The sequence below is a fragment of the Rhinolophus hipposideros genome, assembly GCF_964194185.1.
Source record: "Rhinolophus hipposideros genome assembly, chromosome: 4".
NCBI classification, from domain to species: Eukaryota; Metazoa; Chordata; class Mammalia; order Chiroptera; family Rhinolophidae; genus Rhinolophus; species Rhinolophus hipposideros.
In genome coordinates, this window is record NC_138050.1 from 83,943,449 (window position 1) to 83,964,027 (window position 20,579).

General features: G+C 32.6%; 1 protein-coding gene across 2 annotated transcripts in view; it reads left to right on the plus strand.

Moving 5' to 3' along the window:
* DACH1 (dachshund family transcription factor 1) overlaps nt 1–20,579 on the plus strand; it is a gene marked incomplete at its 3' end in the record, with an annotated part of 404,086 nt that overhangs the window by 153,155 nt on the left and 230,352 nt on the right. For both annotated transcript variants that reach the window (XM_081046619.1, XM_081046618.1), the window contains exon 2: nt 15,432–15,547. In XM_081046619.1, coding sequence (XP_080902745.1) covers nt 15,432–15,547 — 116 coding nt within the window. The remainder of the gene's footprint in view (nt 1–15,431; nt 15,548–20,579) is intronic.

The window sequence follows — 20,579 nt, forward strand, 5'->3', positions numbered from 1 at the left end:
ACTTTGACGTTCTCTTAACCAATTAAAAGCTAAGATGGGGGAGGATTGTGAAAAGTCTGGAAATATCAACTTGCATTGTTATTTTCAAATATAAAGTTTGTGTTATTTACTCTAGTTTCACAGAGGGGCAAAAAGATAAAGTCATCTTCCTTTCTACAATATTAGAATATTAGTATGTCTGTGATTACAGGGCTAGTCCTGGTAATCTCAGTTATCTAACCTACTCTATGACATTTCCTTAAATATGTTACCGTGTAAATTAAGACTGTTCCATCTATTCCTGAACTTGTTCTCTTAACAGCAGGAATGTCTCCCAGTTTTTGCTGAGATCAGTTTTTTTCTTTGTCCTGTATCCGTTTTCTCCATCCATTTGTCATTTCCACATGTATGGACAATGCCAGCATATGTCCAAACTGTGTGTATATGTATATGTGTGTATGTGTGTGTATTTGTGTGTGCATACACATGTGGAGGTGGTGTGCTTTTCACAGAATGCACCAGTTAGGTGATCAGGCAAATAGTAACTAGAAAATATAACAGGAAAGTTGCAATTAAAACTAAGATCATGAAATCAAATATTTGTAGCAATATACAGTCAAGAAATATACCTAGATAAGACAAGGAACATCACTTTTAAATTTTTTGATGAAAATTAATTTAATTAATCAAGGAAAAATAAATTTCTTAGGTAGTTCTATGTTTTCTAAGTTTTCAATCTAGATTATTGCTTGTTTTTTCAAAAAGAGACGCAGTTAACATTTTGACGTAATGTGAGACTACAGCAATTTTATACAGTTTACTGTAAAATTTAGTTGCAAGAGCTAATATAAGTGTTGGCAATTCCCTTCAAATATTTCTTCAAACTTCATGAAGAGTTTTGTGTGAATGCTGAAAGAAAGAGAAATTCCTTGGGTTGATTCAAATTCTCTTCTATAACAAAATTCTCTCATTCTCTGTTCCTCTTGTTCAGATCAATACCTTACAGAATAGGAAGCTTTGCTCATAAACTACTCACCACACACTATCCACTCAGGTAGAATAAATCCTATCAATGAACCCAGCAAAGGGTATGGAGTTTCAATTCCATTGAGATTATCTATATCCTGTAGGAAGATTAACTACTATTTCTCACTCAAACAGGAAGGTCTTGATCTTTAATAACAGTCAGCTTAATTTTCAGAAAAGCAAGCCTAAAAGTTACCAAAAAAATTAAATGAAATTCAAAAATTCTCTGAATGCTTCCAGGTGTAATTAAAGGTGAGAGTTTTTTATATTGGTAGCAATCCTTATGTCTTCATTAATTTTTAGCATATTTTTCTTTAAGTTTTTGACATAATATTTTGTGACAAAAATGACTCTTTGCATTTGCAGCTCTCCTTGGTATATACAACTTTTGGAAGCTAAATTTGCCCTAAACTTTTCAACTTGTTGAAGGCAAATAGCCAAATTATAGTCAATACAGTCTATATGTTATGCTCGTAATATGAGGCAAGTTTAGGATCTATTTTTATTTATTTTTACTTGATACGTATGCTTCTAAAATAAAATACTCTTCTGTACATACACAATTTACTTGTAACATTTTCAGAGCATTAAATATTAGTTTATTCTGGTGTTTGAAAAATAATTTTCTTTGACTATCACTGAATCCATCTCTGGATGCTCTGCCATCTTTATTGTTTCCCTGATTAAAAAACAAACAAACAAACAAACAAAACTTGTTTATTGCCAAATGTTTAGAAAATTTCAAAAAAACTAATAAAAAGGAAAGATATATAATCATGTATAAGAGGAAAACCATTGATAGCATGTATAAAATATGAGCATACTATGTCTAACCTGTTATAAAACAAAAATCTAGCATGGACATGTTATTGTATTCTTTTTACCTACCTTTATAATATATGTAATTTTTATGACCTACAATTTCAGTCTAGGATACCCTGTAATTTTTTCAATTCAACACATATATATGGACATTTAAGATTTTATTTTTCCATGTTCTCTATCCTTCATTATTACCTCAGAATGAATTCTTAGATTTGTCAATATGAAAATACTAGGCTATAAGTATGTACATTTTAAATTTTAATACATTGGGCAAATGGTCCTTCAGAAATATTATCTACCCGTGTAGTGTCTGTATTTTTTAGCTTTGACAATATGTTGGGCATAATGTGATATTTTGTGTTTGATTTGATCTTTAGTTCCTAATTTACTGAGGCAGTTATAGATTTTTAAAATATGTTTATTAATTACATATATGTGTTATTTTCCTATTTAACATTGGATTCTTCATTGTGCATAACTTAAGAGTGATAATCCTTTTTGTTGGAGATATACCTTTTCCTATTTTGTCACTTATTTTTCACAATTATTTTTTCTAAAAATGTTTCTAATTTCTATGCAGATAATACTATCGATTTTTGTTGTTGTTGTTTGTTTCTGGCACTAATGTCATGCTTCTAAAGTTCTTTTATCCCAAGGATAGTTTTCTTTTAGTCATTCACAATTTTTAAGCATGTAATTATTTAATCTACTTCTGTAAATGCATAAAATGGGAATCTACGTCAACTTTTCAAATAGCAAGCAAATTGTTCTGACACCATTTTTTGAATAATATAGCCTTCCCATGGAATGAAATGCAATATTTTAGGACTTTTATATATCAGGGGTGCCAAAAAAATGTATACAAGTGGACACTTTGGTCAACGTTGCTCAAGCAGTAGTTTGCCGTAATCAGAAGTATCTGGACGCTGATGGTAACCACTTTGAGCACCTCTTGTAATTGCAGAACTCTTGTAATTGTAATTGTAATTTTTTTGGTACCCTTTGTATAACCATGCATATGTAGTGAAAAATGGTTTATTTTTGATGACCAAGATGTGTGAATTAAATCAAATGATTAGAAAAACATATATTATTGTGGAAATGCAAATTAAATTTCCAACTACATGTGTCTAGATTTTTAAACAAAGTTCAAAAATGTACATATTTGGGCATAGAATACCTTGGTTGATGATTTCAAACTTCATTGCCATTGGTTTAAAAATTTTGCTATTGGTTTAAAAATTTATGGAGTATTCTCTTTCAAACCACATCATTTTGAAGAGCTAAAACAGATCCATCGTACTCAGTTAGAGGTAGGATAATGCTAAGAAAGCAATAACTCAGCAGCCTTCCACTTTATCATCGTTATCAAATTGACACCTTACAAAACACTGACATGTCATAGCCCCAGCCTCTCAGGTACTTAAATTGCTACTAAGACAATGTAGATTCAGATGGCCATAGATCAGCAGTGAGCATCCATTTCTTCCTTTACCTACTTTTTTTTTTCCATTTAATAAATATTCATTGAGTCCTTACTTTGTGCCAGACACTGTTGCTATATCCTGGGAATATAGCAGTGAACAAAACACATTAAAAAAATACTTGCCTGTATTTCCAACCAATGCTCAGGCTGAAAATGCATCGGGGTAAAGGAAGAGAACTATTAACTGGACCCATAGTCTGGTTGCTTGGGAAGTTATTAGAGAAGGTGAGGCATGGAGACATCTTACTGAAAAGCATTCCAGGAAATAGCAAGAACACGTGCAAAGGTGTAGAGGCCGGGACATTAAATTATTTTTCAAAATAGGGAATATTTCAAAATAATATATGTATTCAGAGTAGTAGAATAGAAATGTAGCCTTGAAATTAAATTTCAAAAATCATCTACATATAGCTATTTACTTCTGATGTAAATTTCTTCAGGCTGAAGCATTTTTATGAGTAGCATTGCAAGTCAGAGTGGACTTGACTCAGTCAGACCTGGTTCCACTCAGCTCTGCTATTTTATCAGTCTGCAGCCTATTCAAGTTACTTTTTCTCTCTCCACGAATCATTTCATTCATCTGTAAAATGGGTATAAAGATATATATCTGATAGAGTTATTGTGAAGATTAAATTATATAATGCATGTCAGAGTGTTGGACATAATGACAATCACATAATAAATTCAGTTATAATTAGATGTGATGATTTCTAATCTCTATCTTGACAAGAGCAACTAACTTGATTTTCACTCTAATCTCATGAAAATCTACAAAACTGTAAGCCATTGTATTCCACATATCATTTTCTAAGTATGGAATCTATAAAATTGTGAACTTTTATACTTCACATAATATCACTTCCTAAGTAACATTAGGTCATACACTGCCTTTCTTGAAAGTCTTATTCTAGACACTCAATATTTGCCTTGCTTTTTATAATATGATCTTCACTTACCAAGATCACCCACCCCTTTCAGTTGAGTTAGTCAACACTACTGCACTTACACAATTAACAGCTCTTTCTACTGGAAAGTCAAGGACAACTTCCGAGCAAACAAACCTTGGTTTTGATCTCAAAGGCTTTACAATATAGCTGTGACTTTAAAACACATAAGAAACATATCAAATCTACAAAGATGGCCTACAAATTCTGTGCAGATGGTACATTCATCAAGGCCTTAACCCACCCATCATTTCCCATACTCCACATACTTTTCTGCCTGGGAGCCCTTGATCATGTCATTTGGAAACCTTTAGTGCCTTCTTTTCACCTTATCTCCATCAGTCAAATATCACACACATGTCTCCAGACCTGCCGTAAATGCTGCTTCCCTCTTTATATTATCAAAGATTTTATCTCTTTTGTTAAAAACAATCCCTTGAGACTTAGTGTCGTAAATAATTGTATATGGTACCAATAAGAAGCTCCCTTTTGGAGAAAAGGTTGTATTGTGCTGTCCTGGTATCTAGGACTGGTCCTTGCACCCACATGCGTCTGTGGGCTCTAAAAATGCTAGAAGGAAAGAATGCATTGGAATGAGTAGCCAGATGTACAGTCATGGACTTTGAGAGCCATTTTTCTGACCATGAGACTGAGGCAGAGTGTTAAATATCAGAGTATCCTCTAACAGATACATAAAGAAATTAGCTGAAATTAGGAATTCTACAATCTGTTTTTAAAAAATGAAATGTAATAGCTGTTATCTCCCCTGGACTTCTGTTTAATATAATGTTGGGCACAGACTGAACCAAAAATCAATTCTTCCATTTGAACAAATGATAATCTATATTTTATTTGTGGTAACACTGTATTTCAACACATATGACTCAGTTTCCATATTTATAAAATGGAAATAATAATATTTCCATCTCACAAAGTGGTTGAATTAAATGGAATAATATATATATATATATATATATATATATATATATATATATATATATATATATATATATAAAGTACTCAAAAGAATTCCCAGTGCATATAAATATGTCAGCTCTAAATGTAAGGTGTTATTAGTTGGTCAATTCAAATAACACTATTTAGGCAACACTTTTAGTCTTTAGTATTTAGCTTTGTGTACAAATTAATAAATAAGGGAATATAAGATTTGCATAATAGTTGGGATTTTAAATGCAGCCTCTGCACAATATTTAGGAGAAAAGAATCATATGATAAAACAATGTCTACCCAAGCTTGAAAGAACATTTTCCAATGTTTTCTCCGACTCTGTGGTGCAGGCAGTTTATATCATATTTTTTTATAATATCAAACATTAGTATTAAATAGCCATTCATTAAAGAAAACACTTTCAGACAGTATTAAATAGAATTCAATTAATGTAAATCGTATTAATAACAATGTTTGGTGCTTATGTAATATCTACGTCAGGTAATGAATTAAGCATGTTAACTCTGTAGGTTGGAAACAGCGTACTTTTGGGTTTTTTTGTTTGTCTTAATATAATCCCTTCATTAGTTCATAGGCCTAGAATTCTCCTGAGAGTATCAAAAAATTGTCAGGAGGAGTTTGAATTCTGGGGTTGGTATCTGAATCTCTGTGTTTCACGACTATATTTCTTGACATCTCCCCATGTGTTATACAGTGTAGGGGGATAGTGAATGCATTTATTTTTTCTAACAGGTTTCTCAAATAAATTAGTTATGTACATTTTCTCCAGAGGTTGCAAACAAGTAACTTGTCAGTGGAAGGTGAAAACATGCATTTCAGTTTGAATTAGCCATCTTACCTCTGCATTCGCCAGCAGGAAGACACGATTTTCTGAGTTCTGATATAATAGATTTTTTTTAACCCTCATTTGAAACTACACCTCTGAGGATCAATAGTTTAATACAAACATAACTTGTTTCTGCTTTTATGATTTGTGTGTGAATATTCTTATACGTAACTGTTTTGGTATATATGTGTAGATTTAGTTACTTGACGGAATTTATGATTATGATTGCTTTAGAACATAAAGATTGATGCACATTTACTATTGTTTTTCCCTTGTGGTTGGGGTTAGTGATAATTTTTTCACAAAATATTTTTATCTTGTATATTAAAAACATACTAGCAACTGTGACTAACATGGAGATAATTCATAATTATAGGAAAATGAAATAAAACTCAGTTGAGTCATTAATGAGTATTTTCGTTATGGATAAAAATAAGGAAAATATTGAAAGAGAGATGGACTAGTTACTAGTTAAAATCAGATTTTTGTCTATACATTTATTATCCAACACCAACTAGTACTCTTTTTTAATTCCCCTAAAATAAAACATCACAATAAAAATATATTCCAAGTAGGTAAATGAGTCATCATGTCCTAAAGACATTTGACCCCAAATCGGTGCCTACTACATGTCTAACATATTTCTCACAGTCAGCAGTAGGGAGATACTATGGAGAGATGAGATATGATCGATGAAACTATTTGCAAATGATTATGTGCTAGACTGTGTGATACTAACCATTTTAAGGAAGAAAAGACAGTTTGTATAAAAGATTAGTTTAGATAGCCCACATCTTAGTTGGAATATCTTTCAATATTAAATTTAAATTTTGTAGAATATGGTTTTGAGGTGTGAGAGGAACTGTGAGAAAAGAAGACAATAAAGTATTAATTCTTCCCAAAATTTTAAGAAAGCCCTTTACAATTGTTTCTAATTATTTTAGGATTTGTCCCATAGAGGATTTCAGTCAGCCTTTGCAGATAATTGAAAAAAAAAAACAAACAAAAAAAAACACGTGTGTTATGGGTAGACTCATATATGGCTTGGAAGAAGAAATAATTTAAAGTGATTAAATAGTTAACATATTTAGCTCTCTAGACAGACATGACTTTTTTTTTCTAGTCACTAAATGAAATTTATAAACAGTATTCTTTCTGAGAAAGATACCATACATGTGGATATATAATGTATGTTTCGGAAATGTAAAAATAAATAGTATTGAACTTTTATATTTCCTTAATTAAAACTTTAAATTGCATTAAACTGCTTTTTAATCCACAAAAGAGTTATAAAATATGCATATATATTTATGCGAAATCACTGGATATACTTTATATGGTGTCATCTACCATTTATGAAAGTAATTCTGATTGAGGCTAGAATATAGCAAGACCCCTGATTTGATAAAAATCTCAAAATATCTATTCACTAAGTTACAGAATCTAAGCGAGAAAATATATTAATTCTAAGATTAACATAACTATTATATTTCATGGATTTTAAAGAATCTTCTTAGGGTGGAGATTCTAACAATTGGGAGAGGGATACATAACCTTTGGGGGCTAGATTATCTGAAGCATGTATCCTGTTGAACAGAGACTCATTTTAGTATTTTCGGCTGTCATTGTTAACACTTTATCGATAAATGCTTAAAAGTAGTTTAGTCATATTCCAATGTTCTAACTCTTATTTTGGGGTACCTTCTTCTTGAGTATTTAATAGCCCCAACTGAGCCGGAGACTTCAGATGTTTTTGTCAATGATCTTTGAAACAGGTTTTTATTAAATTTCCTATACGACTGCAGGTCCAGATAGTGTTAGTTTTGAAGTCAGGCAATAATTCTTCCTCACCAGAATAGCTAATTTCATCTTCTATTTTTTTGTTAGTGATGATTTCAGTTTATTCATGTTAACCTTGTGTCTTAAATAATTATAAACTCATATCAACTCTGCAAAATATATGAATTGCTGCTTTCCTGGTCCCTAGAGAACAATTCTCATGTGATAGTTTTCATGTGACCTATGTATGACACAAAACATACATAGATTTTGAAATGTTGAGAAATGAGGAGTTTCCCATAATTCAAATATAATCATACTGTTAGGAAGAACATACTATTTCTTAAGAGCACAAGTCTCTAAACAAACTTCCTGGAAATAACAGTAAAATAAATATAAAATAGAATAGATTTATAATACACATTAATGTAGTGAAAGCTCTGCTGAATTGTTCCACAAAATCAAAACATTAAAAAGCTTTGTGAATTTGTAACATTCTTCCACAAAACATCTGTATGTTTAATAGGTTTAACTGGACATTTCCCAAATTAATATGAGCACAGAACCTTTTTCAAAGAATGTATTTGAAATTCTTTTGACAGGAAATTGTAATATTTTTTTATTTTTTGTTTTTTTGTTTTTTCGTTTGCATATACATTTGTTTAGTTAATGTACCAGATTGCCTGCTGTCTTAGTCCTGCTCAGCCTTCCATAATTAAAACCATAGACTGAGTGGCCTAAACAACAGACATTTATTTTCCCTACTTCAGGAGACCGGAAGTCTGAGTGTGGTCAGTTTCTCATGGTGGCTCTCTTCACAGGCTGTGAACAGCCACCTTCTTGCTGTGTCTTCACATTGCTGAGAGAGACAGTAAGCAAGGTCTCTAATGTCTCTAATTATAAGGGCACTAATCCCACGTGAGGGCTTCAATATGTCTTCCCTTATACCTAATTATCTCCCAAGGGCCTTGTCTCCAAATGCCATCCCATTGGAATTACGGCTTCAATACATACATTTTGGGGGCACACAATTGATTTCAGAACACCTACCATGTAAGCAACTGAGAGAATGTTGTATGTTTTGTGTGTGTGAGACAGTAGTCTAAGCGTGCTTCCAAGTTTCAGCTGGTGATATTTTAAATGCCTGCCCCATAGAACTCGGTAGTTCATCTCTTTGATGAATTAGTTCGTAATTGATTTGTACTGAGAAGTAAACACGGCTGAGCCACACACCTACACATAAGGTCTAAACAAATACGGGATATGAGATAAAGTGGTCACATTTGTCATCATTGCAAAAAAGTAATGTATCCTTTAAAGTTTTACCAGCTATAGAAAAAAACCACCCCAAAAGAAAATGATGCTAACCATAAACTTCCTGGATTATTTATATTGTTGCCTTTCAGAAAAATAAAAAACAAAATATTCAACAAATTAACAAAATCTTTCTAAGGGAAAACTACTCATTTATCAACTGAGGATTATAAATCAGGTGCTTCTTTTGGTGAAATATAAACATAGGTTAATCTTAGGAGGTCCTTTGCATTCTTTTATAATAAATTGATAGATCTATATCATGAGGTGGATTTAATCTGGAAGATGATAATTTTTTGTAGTTTTCATATTTTAGATTAATTTTATAGTTCTCACAGGGGCAATAGTTTTACATATGATCCTCTGCTTTTTATTAGCTATCTTAGAACTGAAATGGGAAAAAAAAAAAAAACAAGATTCAGAGGATAAATTATGTCTGGTTTCTTCTATAGAGATAAACCTCGGGTACTGATTAAGATTAGCCAGGATTATGGTTTGTCTGCAATGAATTATCTGAAAAATATGGCCAGAGTGTTAAGCGAATTAATTTTTAAAGTTTATTTTTATATTTTATATGTAATACATGCTATGTCAGAGAAACTAACATCTTCAGATGTAGAAAAAAAATGTGTGATTCTCCATCCAGTGATAATCCCTTCTACTATCTTAATATGTTTCATTCCACGCTTTTTCCATGTGCTTTGATTGCTTGCTTTACTTATTTTCTCTGTCGCTCTTGTGCTCTTTTATGTCCATGTTGTCAAGTTTGTATTTTGCTTTTTCACTTTACTTAGAACATAAGCATTTTCTCCTAAACTCCTCATAAACATCACTCTTCATGACTTCACAATGTTCAAGTGCGTATGTAAATCATTAAGTAAATGGCACCTTTCCAGTTAAGAGATTAGAATATATATGTGGCTTATACAGTTGACTCTACATAGTCTAAGTTTTCATATAACGTGGCTAGCGTTTGAAGAAGCAGTTTACTAGAAAAATTATGCAGAATATAAATACACAATTGGCGTTTTCCTAGGATGAATGAATTGGAGAGGGCAAATGAACTCTTGTAGATTAATGGAGCAGGCTGCTTTCACCCCTGAATGCCTGTTTGTGTCCCAAGACTAAAATCAATGCTCACTTGCCACCATGTATTTTTCTTCTGCACTATTACCCACAGGCTATTTAATTTTATCTTCCTTCTCAAAGAAGGGAGTGTGTCTTTATTCTTGAAACCCTAATGTCTAGCCCAATTCTTATTTTACAGCAGCAGCTCCTTTCTCTTAGATAGATGGATGGATGAATTAAATGATTGAATGGAACTCTTCTTTAAGCAGGTAGGAATTGGAACTAAAATTTCTGCTAGGTAGCTACTTTTACATTTCCCAATTTATAACCATCACAGTGTCTTTCTGGATTGTACATGTTTTTCTGCTCCAATTCTCAGGAAGAGAATTGAATTGAATTTCTCAAAAACCGCTGAGGAAATTAGCGGATCATGTCTATGTACAAGGCTGGGGATTGAAAAAAAAATCCCTCCCTCTAAAATTTCTAATGCCTCTTAACTCTTTTGATGCACTTAGCTTCTTATTAATTCTTGTCACTTTTGCTTTGTTAAGTTGGATTTGACTTCACCCTCAATGAGCACAATAAATGGGCTAAGAAGAGTTGGTAAACATTATACAGTTGTGTGAGTGAAACAAATTCGCATGAGACAGATTAATGATGGAAATTAAAGAGAGAAGTCTCTCCAGTGATCTGTCTCAAAAAAAAAACAAAACAAAAAACTTTAATATGCAGGTAAGGGTATGTCTGGGTGGATTCCTAAGTAAGTGAGATGTTAAGTGTGGATTTGGACATCTCTGAGCCATTGTTCTCCACTTTTTAGTGCAGATGGTTGAAAATACTTAGGGCTGCACTATGGCTCATGTGTGAAGCTGGCAGAAACAATTACCAAAGTAATACATTTAATTTCATTCAAGCTATTAAGGGTAATAATTTCTTTAAGTGAGGTCTTCTGCTTTGATTAGAGCTAGGAGAGTTCAGCTGTTCTGATCCTCTGGCCTAGAGCTGGGTGACTGTTGCAGATAAGGAGGCCTGGAAGTAGCTACTACTGAGGCAGTTGATCCTTTCAAAAGGAAATGCTTTTGATAATTGTTTCATTCCCACTCTTCAGTTAAGTTTTTGTTTTTCTTTCCAAGAATAACATATTTCTAACAAAGCAAACAGGTCTACATAAAGAAAAAAAGGAAAGAAAGAAAGAGAAAACAATATTCTGATTTAATCAGATGCTCAGAGAAGTTAGGTAGCTTGATTAAGGTTCTAGTAAATTGGTAGAGCCAGTATTTAAAGCTACACCGTCAAGGCATACAACCTGTGCTTCTGGCTACAGCACTACACATGTTCTCTTAGAAGTTCCCTATAGCCCTGTCCAAAGAAATTTAAATATTTTAAAAATAGTAACAGTGAGTTTGTCTCCCCTGGAGTCAAACCCTGTAGCAGTTAGTAATCAAGACTGACTCTAGTCCTGGTAAAATACGAAGGGACTTAAACTGACTGTGGGTCAGAAAAGGAAAGAGGAAAGTCTTGTTAATAAGTAAGCCTTCTAAATTCCCCCTCAGACAAGAAGTTAACTTCAAGGAGGGAATCCCAGTAGTCTTATTCTCAGGCAAAAGGGTAAGTGACTTGACTTCCTTCAAATCCTTCCTTCCAGTTCGCTGCATTCTTTGCATAGATATCTCAAGACTCTGATCTCCCCTAATTGTAAAATAATCCTCAATAGGGTGTTAGTTGATGGCTTTAGGGTGTTACCACCACCAAGGGTATTTGCATTTTAATGGCAGCCTTTAATAGATCTTAAAGCTTTAAAACTGAAAGCAGTAAATCTCTGCAGGTAGAATTGGAGGCAGTGTCATAGATTGGGCAGTTGGTATCTGGGGTGAAAGGAGCTCACTGGGTCTGTTCTAATCACAGCATGAAATAAAGTGCCCCTACTTGGTAGCCTGACTTCTACTTTCAGAGTGAGTGAGGGCCCTGAGGACAGCTCCTGTGGCCTGAATAATAAAGTACTTCTAAACAGTTTCATAGAAGCAAAGCACACTACAGGGCTAAATCTTTCCAATCTTAACTTCCTTTTCCTTTCCCATTTTCCTCACGGAATCTTGCTTGAGATCACTCAATAATTGTATTTTCTTTTTCTGGACTTCTGATGTATATTTAGCATTATCCTTAAACTCAGAATTCCATTTTGTGTGTGTGTGTGTGTGTGTGTGTGTGTGTGCCGTACTTTGCGTTTCCTAGAAACTTTGAGGCCAGTAGAATAGATGAGGTAAGATACTTGAGGAATTTGGGGAAAAGGGCTTCACAAATTGTGTTAAAATTTATTTAGATACAGTGAAATCAAGAAGAAAGAAAGGAAGGAAAAAAGAAAGAAAAGAAATATAAATAAATAGCTAAGCACTGAGCTGAGCTTTAAGGACCCAATGATATATTTTATATACTTTCTTCCATACAGTCTTGGGAGTAAAAAGAATAAACAGATTACTACAACCAGTACAACCAGAGCTATAGTAAGTAGATTTGTTCACCATGGGCTATCATAGTACATAGAAAGCATACTAACTAGACATGGTTAGTAAGAAAGATGATTTACTTTAGCCAGGTAAAATGGGGACGAGGGTAGGTGGGCGAAGAAAAAGGCTTTGGTGGCAAAAGAGGCAGCATCTATAATGGCAGTGTAATAGAAGACTGAAGCAACTTGCAACACTGCTAAGAAATTCAGTAGGGCCAAATTTAAACCATGAATGTAGGACTAAAAGGGTGAGATTAAATAAAAGGACAAGTAGACAGAGGTCAAGTTTTGGAAGGCCTTTGTGCCATGATGCTGACTGTGATTTCCTATAGGAAACTATTTATATTTTTAAGCAAAGTGGAAAACATAATTGAATAAATGTTTTAGAAAAATCCTTCTGAAATTTAGACTGTAGGCATTACAGTTGGACAAAGTTGTAGGTAGATCTTGGATGTTTGGAAGGCTGACATTATAGATCAAATAAGAAATGCGGGATTGACTTGGAAAATAGGAGTGGGACTACAAAAGAGAGAACGGAGAAGATATCAGAGAGCTCTCTTCCTGGGATATCTGAGTGTAGGAAGGAAGGAAAAGACACTGGTCAGTGCTGGATTTTTAGCTTAGTCAATTAGGTGCCATTTCGCTGAACCAGGGAAAGAGGAATCGGTTTTAATGGGGAAGATGCTGAGTTAAGATTTGGACAAGCTGAGTCTTAGATTATTATAGGACATCCAAGCAGAGATTTCCAGTAGACAGGCATTAATCTGTCTGAATCCCAGGAGGAAGATCTAGGCTGCAGATATTTATTTAGCCATCATTCCTTAGCATCTCAGTGCTGTTAATAGAAAGATCACTCAGGGAGAATGGAGACTATCAGAGCACTGTTGATCAGCCCCAGGCAAACAACAGGAGTTAAAGAACTAGCTGAAGATGAAGAGTAATAATGAAGACTAAGAATAAGTAGCCAGAGAGATACTTCAGAACAATAAGAAGGAAAGTGTCCTTATCGATTAGCAAAACAAACACACAGTCTCCTAGCTTTTAGCTCCCAGCCCTCCAGGTTCTGGCCCCAGGCACTGACTAACTATCACTCTCTGCTCCTCCCTCATTTTATCAGACCTGTTTCAGCTCTGTGGCAACACTCCTGTAATATCCATACCTTTTCACGTTTCCATCTCTTTCTCACATTCTCACTGGAGTGTACTTTTCTTCTGTTCTTCTCCTCTCTATGTCTACTTTTCCTTCAGAATTCTCCTGTTTCCACTGCCGTGAAATTTTATCTCTCTTCACTCAGCACGGCAGTATCATCATTCAACCTAACTCCTCTTTAGCATTCAGGCTGCAACTTTTTTATGACACTTAGCACTTTCCAGCTTACACCATAGCTATTGATGCACCAGATCTGTCCCACTTGGCAAGAGTATAAGCTCATGAAGACTAAAGAACCCATTCTCCCAAATTAGCCTCCACAGGGCACAGCTTTGGAAAAAACAAGTGCTTAATAATTATTTGTTAGATGACCACATCTATTACTTACATTATATAATGGAGGTAGGATCTTTGAATATTCTGAGGAAGCAAAGGATGCCAGCTGAGGCTAGCATGGAAATGCTAATTTATGGAGGTTATTATTTGCTAGGCACATACTGGCCAAATAAAGGATGGAAAAAAAAACCCTTTTGATTATAAAAACATTCATGATACAGAGGCAGAACGTGGAAACATAATGCTAAGTATGTTTGCTTCAAAAGTTGCTAATATTATATTCACGTTATTCTTATACAAGGATAGTGAATACTGGTCTCTTCACCTCTGCTTTTATAATTTTAAAAATTAATCTTTACAATACGCATGCGATGGACAAGTACTACTAAAACACAACACAGTCTATTTTTATTTATCCTAAAGGCAGATATAAGGTGCTCTACTGGCAGTTTCTCAATAATGTCTTACGAATGATCCTAAGCCTTTCGAATTTATTTTAGTATATTCAAAGTAAGGCAACCTAGTGGGGATGTTCATTTAAATAGAATAAGGGTTAAATGATAACTTGACTTATCTTTTAAATGACAAAAAATAAAGAAATTGCGAGACCTTTTCACACATTAGATATGTATTGTCATTTATCATCTAGATATCAGACTAGCAGTGCAAAGTAATAAAACATATCATCGAAAAATGTGCTATAGGTCTGAATCACTCTTTCATTCCACCTCCCAGCTAACTGTAGTATTAAATCAAACAAGCAGAACATTTCCTTAGGCAGCCATTGCCTTTTAATTTCCTGAAGAACCTTAAAATATCATTCATTACAAGTACTACACATATTTGGTTTTTAAAAGTCTCATAAATCAATAGCTGGCTGACTGTAATAATTATTACAAGTTAGTGCATAATTTTCGTGCTGAAGGCTGCATGCAGAACTTTAGCATATGCAAACGAGGCAATTCAAACTGTGTATAGATATTAATATGAAGAAGCAGGTAACGAGGTGCAGGCTATGAATTATGCATCAGGAGTGGCCGATCTCCAATGGGGAAAATGAATTCAGCATGTAATCTAATTAGTGATGGAAGTCTATTACATCTAACTGCAAAAGCAACCGTCCTTGAAACAAATTTATTTACAGTCCATGTTACCACTTGAAACAACTTTGAAATGATGTGTAAGACAACAGCTTAATTGTAAAAATTTTTTGTTTGTTTGTTTCAGTTCCAGACCTGGAAGGCCTCCTAAGAGGACTCAAAGTGTCACCTCCCCAGAGAATTCTCATATCATGCCACATTCTGTCCCTGGCCTCATGTCTCCTGGGATAATCCCACCAACAGGTAAGAGTGTACTTATTTATACTGAAAATATTAAAAAACAGCCAGTGCCACAGTGTGTATATATTTACGTACAGTACATATACATATATATGTGTGTGTATGTACATATACATATATACACATATACAAATATACATATGTTTATCTAGATATTTATACCTGTGGATTATGTTTTGTGAACACTAAGATAATGTTACTGGTGATAATTTATTTCAAAAATGCATTATCATTAAATTTTTATTTAAAATAAAATGAAAGAAGCACAGTGATAGGCGTTATTCTAGTGAGTCCATTCACTAATATCAAGCAACAAATTATTATCCCTATTTTTCTGCTAAGGAATCCGTGCTCAGAGAGAATCAGTGACTTTCCCAAGGTTAATCAGATGGTAGCTGTTAGTGGTTATTCAAATCCATGTCTCTGGGTTCTAAACTTATTTCTCATTCCATTAGTATTCTGAAATAGATTGAAATGCATCCAAACAAAAGACAGTAACTATGTCAAACAGAAAGCTCTCCTGTTTTCTCTCAAACTATAATGTGAATACATTTCCTTTAGAACCATTTGATGGATGTTTATTACTAAAATTTTGAAAATGTACAAGTGAAAGAATATTCTTGACCACATATGTTTCATACCATAAACAACTTAAATATTTCACTGTGTGCAAAAATAACTTTGATTTCCACCCCTGGATTTGTTCATTAATTCTTTTATTTATTTACATGTTTTCCCACTTGCATGTGTCATCCTGACTTATGAGCAAATTTAAATAATAATAATGAGGATGCTGCTATTATTATATAGCATAATATATTTGCAATGATTCTTGCCATCATGGAAATTTACTGAGAAGATATACATATAAACATTTAGCTTATAATTGCCATATAAAATAAGTGGTGCAGGAAAGATACTCTGGCAAGATGAGGAGAGAGTCTTCATTTTTTCTCTGAATGCCCATATCAATTTTTTTTTTTCTTTTGTAGCATTTGTCTTTCTGGGTGCTGTAATACCATCATGAAATACCATCATAGGTTATCTGATTTCACATTTCATATTTGGTTGAAAGCAATGACTATTTTAATTCACATTTATTTCTGTGGCAGCATCTGAACAAATTTTTGACCTTTGTGAACCTTTATGTCAAACATCTGCTGAGTTAAATTTGAAGATGTTTATTCATTTTATTCATTTATTCAATTAAAATATATTTAATTTTTTGGTGTAAGATGCCACATTATGTACTTAACAGTACATTTTTAAAAGACCCATGGAGAGTTGTATTTTTATGCCAATTTTATAGATAATAAATGACACATAGAAAAATGAAATGAATAGCTGAAAATGACCGAATTACGGAACAGGTAGCATTATTTCTATTGTTTAGTTAGTCATCTTTCTAAATTGACCAACGGAATCCTACTGCCTGAGACTCTAATACCTAATTTGAAATTTGGAAAAGAAACATGCAGTACTTTGTTAAGCCTTAACTATTTTTATTTAACTAGATAAAAATTTCCTAATTCAAAAATTTGTTTTCTTTTGTTTTTTTTTAGTACATAGGCCAGGAACTAAAATTTTAACTTTTCATGTTTAATGGTTGAAAGACTCAGGTGTACTAGAAAAAAGACCTGAGCATCTTTGATTTAAGTAACTTTTAATAAAGTACGTTTTGGGTATTTAAAAAAATAATCATTTAAAATAATAATTATTCTACATTTGATAAGTTTGTGTCAACTCTCACATATTAATAAATGCAGTTATTTTATGAGAAAAAAGGATTCTAGATTGTATTCATACTAAAATGAGGAAGATCTGGTCTCAAATTGTCTGCTAACATTTAGTCTTTTAAGGTAAAGATAAGAAATAGTTCATTACCAAAGCAATGAAATAAGATGACGTCCTCAGAATCTACGTACAGAAACTCCTCACATAACTAATGCCATCAAATAACTGCGGCAAGTGAAGCTTGTAAATGACTGATGATCATATGCCAAAATTCAAAATCAAAATATTAAGGTTTTTTTTTTAATAGACCTGTTTCTGAAATATTTTACACACTTCCCTGGCTTGGTGAACAGAGACACTGAAGATAATTTAAACTTGACATTATGGGCATTCATTTTTGAAGGAGGATCATTTCATTTAATTCAATTGTTGTGCTGTTTTTCTCAGACATGTTTTTATTTATTTATTTGACTTTTGTTCTTTCTAGTATGTTGTGAACTAAGAAACCAGAATTTCTATCAAGCTTATTAAATATTATATTGAAAAAGACCTTAAACAATGATGTTCTAGAGAAAGATGAGGAAATAGAGGTTCATCAGGAGAGTAAACCGGATTGAAAAGTGGGTCTTGGACAGTTCAGTGCTCTGAAGAGTGTAGTTTGACTGGCTTGAAGATAGAGTGTGTGAGCTCATTATCGTCTATTTGACTTACTTTCAACTTTTTAGAAATTGGTCCAAAAATCTGAAACTGTCAAAAGTTTGACTGTTGCACATGAATGGTGTTATTTTAATATATTCAATATGATTGCTTTTTTTACGTAAAATTTTTTCTAGCTGAAGAAGTTTAGGTAATACAGAATAATAGCTCCATGCCCTGGATTATTTGCTATCTTAAAACATTAACTAGAAATCTAATGGTCTTAAAGAAATCTTAAAGTTCTCAAAAGAGTGAATACTTTTCTCCCAAGGAGAACTTAGTGCATTGGGAAAATATGATTCAATATGAAAATATGATTCAATAAAAATATAGATTTATATCCCAGGACTTTATTTATATTTGCTACATTCTTTTCTTATATTTGTTACTTTCTTAGATAATAAAATATCATTTTTTTTCCCTAAGTTGGGGAAAGTGAAGTATGATATTTATTTATTTTTAATTTTAATGAAAAAGTTATATACCAATATTGTTGGCATTAAGCAAACTAGCTTGATGATATTTCAACCATGTTTTTGATCTATGAGTTTGGAATTTAAAAAATTTGTTTCTAAAAGTATGTAGTTATATCAGTATCTTTAAAAGACTTGGAAATCGTGTTTCTAAAACTAGCAAAACAAATAAACAAACATGGAAGCCTCAAGAAAACAAAGAAGAAAATAACCCATGCCCCAAAAATCTCAAATCCTCTTTAAGATTTAAATGGTAGCCTACCTATGAATGTTGACCTTTACTTTTGTGCTCCCAGTATCACCATTTGAAAAGCATAAACGATGTAAATTTGCCTTCAATGTTACTAAATTGGTCTTGTGAAAAAGAAAATTTATTAATTTTGACAAATTTATATTAAAAAAACACATTCAATTTGTTCCTAATCATTCTCTCATTTTTTTTTTTTTCAACAATTGAACATTAGAGTTAAGAAAAATTCTTCCTGGCAACATCTGTTTTATCAGAAAAAAAATCTGACTATTTTTATATTTTTAAAAAGTCTTTTCCCAGCTCTAATATTATGTATTGAAGTATATGTAATTTATATATGCATATTGCTATTATTTATTTTTTACCCTTGCACTCCATGGAATAATTTTGTTTAAACTTTTCATGTGCTTCTTGAACACCAAGGCTGAATCCACATTAGAACCACTTTTTGAATCATCTAACACAATTTTCCAGAACACATCATCTTCATCTTCATTTAAGTTATTTGAGATATGTCCCATTTTGAGCATTAGTTGGAGTAGGTGTATATAATTTAAAAAAACCACAAAAAACAAAAGAAAAACAACTTTGAAGTTGCTTATGGAGTTTTTATTTGTTTATTATTTTGGTTGTTTGAGTGGCTTTGTGTTTAACCTTAGAAGGGGGCGTGGGCAGATGGTGATAATTTCCAAAATTTATGGTTGTCACCAGATGCCATAGCAACCAGAAGTGGAAGTTAATGAAAGAAAGAAGGCCTTTGTGGAGTCTTGCAAAGCAGTACCCCCTATAGTGCTCCCTACATTCATTTGGGCTGAGCACATATCATAAATCATTTTTGATAATAAATACCAGTTTGGAATAAATTCATCCTAGCAACAGAGTTCCAATAACAATCACACTTTTAATAGAATCATGTGTATTTTTACACTTAAGGAAACGGTTATTTAGTTCTAAATACTCCCCTCTTGTGCAAGGAGTGCAATTTAGTTAGTGGATTTTGCCAACTTCCTGATTTTATCTTTAGTGCAGAATGAAAGCTATTTTTGAAATACAATTTTCATGTAAGTATTAGGAAGTAACTCAGTGAGTACCAAATATTTGCATTTGACATGAAAAGTTATCTAATACTCCCTAATTTTTTCAAATACATTCAAATTAAATAAATGAATAATTCATAGTTTTGCTTCTCGGACATGTCTATTCTCTCACCGTGACCTTGTGGACACATAACCAATACACATTCAGGATAAAGAAAACAACTGTATGCACATATGCACTATGCCTAAGAACTTATAATGCAATTTTATCATTTTGGTTAAAATGCTAGACCAGGGCGATATTAATCCAGAGTTAATACCATTGAAACAGTCTTATCATATATATATATATATATATATATATATATATATATATATATATATATATATATATATCTGTGTGTGTGTGTATATATATGTATGTATATATGTGTATATATATATACGGAACTATATATATATGGAACTATATATATATGGAACTATATATATATATATATATATATATGGAACTATTTTCATGTGGAATTATAATTCAAAACTGTATTTTCAAGTTTATGTTATTTATTTTTCTTGTTCTCTGTTACTAGCCAGTAACAACATCCTCACTATCTCTTTTTGTATTATCAACATTTATGACATTTTAAATGAATTAAATATTTCAACTTCTGAGGGGAAATTTCAGTGTGTCATGTGCCTTGTAGGTTGAGAATTTTTTTATTACAAAGTTATGTATCGTATTCCCTGGGGAGATTAACAAGGATAACAGAAAAATGCACAAGTAAAACAGCCACAAATGAATCGATTGCCTTCACTAATAAACTAAACATAATTCCCTGAATACC